The sequence below is a fragment of the Euprymna scolopes genome, chromosome 5, assembly GCF_053919585.1.
Source record: "Euprymna scolopes isolate OS-2025 chromosome 5, ASM5391958v1, whole genome shotgun sequence".
Classification (NCBI taxonomy): Eukaryota; Metazoa; Mollusca; class Cephalopoda; order Sepiida; family Sepiolidae; genus Euprymna; species Euprymna scolopes.
This window is the reverse complement of record NC_136486.1, coordinates 141,135,736-141,141,735: the sequence shown is the minus strand read 5'-3', so window position 1 is coordinate 141,141,735 and position 6,000 is coordinate 141,135,736. Positions and strand designations below refer to the sequence as shown.

Below are 6,000 nucleotides of genomic sequence, written 5' to 3'. Positions count from 1 at the left end.
TAGCGAAAAATTAAAAATAATTCCGAGGAAAAATGAGGAAAATCGTCTGCCTTAAACCACTAACCTAGTTCTAAAACAGATTCTTTGTTCGATAAAATGCATGCCCATTGGCTGATATGGAGGGGCGCGGTGGATACTAGAAAGCTGATATGCTAATTAAAATCCTCAACATATATAAAAACGAGAAACAACCACAGGAGTCGCGCATATCCTGACGAATCCTATAGTGGATGAAACGCCGAATATTCAGTGTAGCTTAATCGCCATATATATTTTATAAATTTTTATATATATATATATATATATATATATATATATACGTGCCGATGCGCTTTAAATGTTATTAGTGTCTTCAAATTTTACATTGTTAGTTTTTGGCTGTTTTGCTGTTAAGTACAGTGCTTTCAGTATTTTTTAGTCTTTTTACGTTTTGATCCATGTGAATGATTTCTGTACTTTCAACTAAGAATTTTCTAAATTGGGAATGTGGGCAGCCACGTTGTTTTAGATGTTGGCAAATTAAGCTTGTATCTAAAAGGCGTAGTATTAATCGTCTCGGCAATGTTTGTCGTGTGTCCAATGTAGCTATTTGTGTTACTAATGTTGGAGGGAGAAACATCTTCTCAAGAGACATTTCGATTGTTAGACTACATTTGTGTCATCGATTGAATTTTTTGTCCGGGAATTGTTATTTTTAATTATAAAGTTAGCAGTTATTTATTTCTTGTAGTAGATTATGAACTTTATCATATTATTGACTGGAGATATATATCTAGTTAATCTACTCTATTGTTGTGTACATCTATCGTATTATTTAGTGTAGAGTTGAAATTTCATATATAGTGTATTTAGACCGGTACCACACTTTCGATTTGAGTTTAAATCAATAAAAGGGTGGAGATTGAAATAAAAAACGCCGGGTGCAAATCGAGAACACGTTTTATCGGAACATAGGTTAATTGAAAGTATAGGTTAACAAAGGTTTTTTTTTTTTTGCAGTTCTTGTATACGTATGAATTACACTCACATGCTAACAGATAAGATTGGAGAGCTATACTTTTTTGTTTCCATTTTAACTTATGGCATACAGATAATATTTTTTTGTATTTTAAATCACTATAATATATCAGGTCCAATATAATAATCGATATATTGGCTCTATAATGACAAACACATCTGCATGGGTGAATATATAATATTTAAGCGTATTTTCCGATCGGGAACATTATGTCCTCTGCTAGAGTTTGTGTGTATATGTATAATCATAACTAACACCTTGAGCGGACCTGTAAGAAACTCTATATCAACATTAGTTAACTAGCTTAAACGTATTTATGGTGGTCTACTTTTTATTGGTCGTTATCTTATAAATATATTTGGACTTTATTGAAAACACACACATACATGTTGGGGATTACGAAAAACCGTCTCATGAGTGCAGTATCAACATTCCCAATTTGAGGAAAAAACCAACTTGCATGATATTCATATGTAATTCATTTCATTCCGTTCATGCGCCAATTGCTCCTGGCCTTGTTGTCTGGGTTAGATTCAGTAACTATTATTTCCCTCACTGATGATTGCATAAGCACCAAGCACTAGTTTATGTAAGTAAAATTTTATTTTTAATACCTTGTTAAAATATATCTATATACAATATATCAACGGTATTTTTCTTCAACAGTTTTTCTCCGAAATAATTTCAAATAGTCATGTGTCCACGTTTTGACTAATGGGACAATTTTTACAATTTATTTTTAATATAACATTAAACATAAATAGACTATTAGCACTAGTACAAATATTCTTGTCAACTGTAGGTATTATATAATATTATTCCATTTGTAGTTTTAAAATTACATAAAATTTAGCACGTAAGAATAAAGCAAATCTATATATCTATAAAAGTGAACGTGTCTGTGTGTGTGTCTGTGTATGTGTACATTTACCTACGCAATAACTCTGCCAATTTTAAGTCTACAGATTCGAAATCTGATATACAGGGTATTGAGATTTCGTAAAATCTTTGATCGGTTTTCGGCCAGAAATTTGCCTGTTAAGGAGTCAAAGTTCAACGATTTGACCTTTGAGAACTCTACCAAACTCCGCCGACAATTTTGGGTCTAAACACTTGAAATTTTAGATATAGGGTCCTTGGACAGAGATCTTACATAATAACTTAATTTGAGCCCAAAATAATACATTTAAGAGGTCATAATAGGGGTCAAAGTTAAAAACAATTGACCGATTTTGTTTTTGCTCACATATACCTCCAAACACCCGGGCAACGCCGGGATGAAATGCTAGTGTATCTATAAAGCTTGATTTTAACATCAATTTTGTTTTTTCAATACTTAGTACTAAAATTTAAACTTCACTTTATTTTATTTTCGAAAATGTTAGAAAACATTAAGTATTCTTAAAATGAAATCGATATTCTGTTAAATCGTGATAAATATTCTCTTGCTGTCTCAATAGGTCCAGCAATAACGTAAACGAATGGCCACCTTTGAAAAATACAATTTAGCCAGTTGAAAGAGTAATAAAAACTAAAACAATTTGAAAAGGGGTTCCTACAAAACATGACTTTAAGAAATAAGTAATTTATTAATTTTACATCTTAGAAATGCCAGCGAACAAAGTATTTGCATATTTAGACCTTCTAAAACACATTCAGAAATATTGTTTGTTAAAATTTGTTTTATAAAATAACTGAAATGCATGATGTACGTTGTGATGTAATTAATTCAACTTATGGATATACCCTTTGTTATACTGATTGTCTCAAATTGAGTCGAAGAAAATCTAACTGTATCTATAATGGTTTCTGAAAATTTTTTTTAAAAATCTGAATAAAATATTCTATTAACATATCGATGACGATAGCACACAAACGTTGTATTGTATATATTTCGTTTTTTGTTTACATTTACTTCAGTCATAATTCTCAGAAATTAAGAGTTCTCTTCCTGGGGTGGATACTTAGTATCTATATGAGACGAATCGTTAGTCGTATGTTTCATAAAGTTTCCCTTTATCTCTTAAGCAGAGAGTTAATAAAGAAGTGCAGAATATCATTTCCATCTCCGTAATAGACTATATAGAACTCTTATAGTATATCTTTTTTAGTCGTTAGTCTAACTGAATTCCAGCACAAGAATACCTTTAGTCTGATGTAGCGTTCAGCTTTGTGTAGTATACCGCGGTAACATCACTTAGAGAAGGTGCATCATTCCTCGTAAACGCTAGTGTCGGTATACAATGCCTAAGAGATCTCATTGTAGCCACTAATACTGTGTTTTAAATATTTAGCCAGTGTTTACTTGTAGTAAAAGTATGCCCATGCCAAAAAAAAACCCCTGTACAGAGAGACCTTAGATACTTGAGGAGGGTGCCTCTCTCTCTCTCTCTCTCTCTCTATATATATATATATATATATATATATATATATATATATTTATAATGTTATATACGTATTTGTGTGAAACAAATTCTCAGCAGTAAGTTACTTTAGCGTTGCTTAATAAGGCGTATAAAATTGTTGTCTACCATTAAACACCATTTCAATACATGGTATTTGTAATAAACATAATCGAATTTGAATAATATTGATAAAAGTGGTTTTACTTTTATTATAGAGCCTTTGTAAATGTTTTGATTTTATGGTGACATTTGATTTTTTGTTTGAAAATCTCTAATACATATACCAGTGTGAATCTGTGTGTGCATATATAACATTGGATCCAATGTTTTACGCATATACACACACTATTGTAAGATACTATAATGTATCGTGCAGATATTTTGCTTATTTATTTGAAGTTCTTTATCCGTCCTTAGAGCTTTTTAATATATATATATAAATATATATATATATATATATATATATACATATATATATATATATAACATATTGCAAGTAAGCTACAAAGTAATATTTATGATTCAATTACGCATTGAATTTTCACTCTAAATGCTTGCATTTTTGCAAGAACGAACTCTGAATGTTTCTTTTGTCTGTTACTTGCAATGTTATATATATATATATATATATATGAATGCTTAAATAATATGCAAATTAGTAAGATCTTTTGCAGATAAATGCAATTCCACAATCCATATATAACAACGTTGCATTTTCCTTTTTAATAAACAGAAAAATGGGTTTTAATATTCATATAAATACACAGAAATCCAAAATTTATAGGAGTGTATATATATATATATATATATATATATATATATATATAATCTTTTCACCTGTATATTAATACTATGTTACGCTCAATGTTTGTCCTTGTGTTTAGAATTAGTTTACAAATAGAACTCACATAAGCATCAAAAATACAAAATACAATTATATGAATTTTTTTTTGCGTATCACACAATCGTGTTATTTAAAGAATAATCAGAAGAAAAAAAAAACGAAAAATTAGTGAGCAAAAATACAACATCAACGTAATATTAGATCAATAAATTAAATACCTTGAGCTCCTTTGTAACCCGTAAATCCAATTAGGCCTCGAGTACCCTTTTCGCCGCGTTCACCTTTTTGACCTGCAATCAATTAGACATGCATGTCTGGTTAGTTGATTAGTAGTATTTAGTAGGCAAGTTTGTGTTCATGCAGCATATTCAATTGGAGTCAGTCAGAAAATCAGTTAAATTACCAAACATATAGCATGAGTGATCTGTGATTTTACCTCATATGAACGTATTTCGAACAGTTACGTTGTATGATTATTTACATATACTTCAAATCATAAATTTTTAGGCTTCTTATGTTCGTAAGTCATTACCCGCAGTCTTCTGTTAAAGATAGTATCCCCCGCTGTCCGATAATGAAATAGGAGATTGCAGGTTAAATCTTTTGCTGCCAATCTGTTGCATGTTAACCGTGAATTAAAATATTTTCATGCCGTCTCGAAGAGTATCAATATATAGCATTGCTCCTTTTAAAAAATCCACAACACTATTTTTGGGCGTGCCTTCCTGCTGCACGTCCATCAATGGATATATTAAGAAAAAATCCTACAAGGTTTCGCATATAAAACCTAGTAACCAGTTAAAATTATTAATACCATAGTTAATGTAGTTTTTGAGTATATTTTATCCAGAACAGAATAAACGGATTTTATTCTATAAAAGCAAATGCACATTTATTTTTCTCTTTTTCTACCGTTTTCACTAGAGTACGCAGGTCTCACTCTCAGCATTCGCCACTTAATCAACAATCATTATCATTAATCCTATTATACTTGGCTCATATAAAGAAGCATACGGCATAGTGGTGTTGACACACCGGTTCAAAATCTAAAGACAATGAGTCATGTACGATAACCACTCGGCGAACTTTAAAGTGTTTTCAAACCTACTTATTCTTAACATAAGAAAGCTGTCATATGAAAAATTCGCGCATGCGCATCCCTGAAACAGTTGACGAACAAATAAAAATCCGATGAATCGCACGTACCAATTTTTAAATCTGAACGTTTAGCAGTCTCTTTTCTTTCTAGATGAAAATTGATGAAATTTTTCCACATGTCTGAATACTCTATATCCTACATTTCAAGTCTGCAGATCAAACAATCGTAGCCTCGTAGGAGATGCCCTTTTCTCCTCCTTGCAACCTCTATCTCACAGAAGAGATGTTGCGAGTTTGTCTCTGATGTATCGTTATTTTCATGGAAAGTGTTCAACTGAGCTTCAATCTATGGTCCCCCCTCGCCAAACTTTCACAAGAAACACTCGTCTAGCTGTAAACACTATCAATAATTTCCCCCACTCTTTATCTGTGCCTAAATCTAAACGTAGATTCCATGAACAAAGCTTCTTTCTTAGAACTGCACGCCTGTGGAATTGTCTTCCGTTTTCCTGCTTTCCGGCTGACTACAATATGGTTGTGTTCAAGTCTAAAGTAAATAAGTTCTTGATGAGCCGTTCCATATAAGTTATCAAATTTACCAAATTTTCATTACTAATGATTACTATATTGACCAA

The 6,000-nt window shown here is 31.3% G+C and overlaps 1 protein-coding gene across 1 annotated transcript in view; it reads right to left on the bottom strand.

Annotated features, from left to right (window-relative positions):
* LOC145276640 (uncharacterized) overlaps positions 1–6,000 on the bottom strand; it is a 748,502-nt gene that overhangs the window by 303,022 nt on the left and 439,480 nt on the right. The window contains exon 12 of the mRNA XM_080127831.1: positions 4,486–4,557. Coding sequence (XP_079983957.1) covers positions 4,486–4,557 — 72 coding nt within the window. The remainder of the gene's footprint in view (positions 1–4,485; positions 4,558–6,000) is intronic.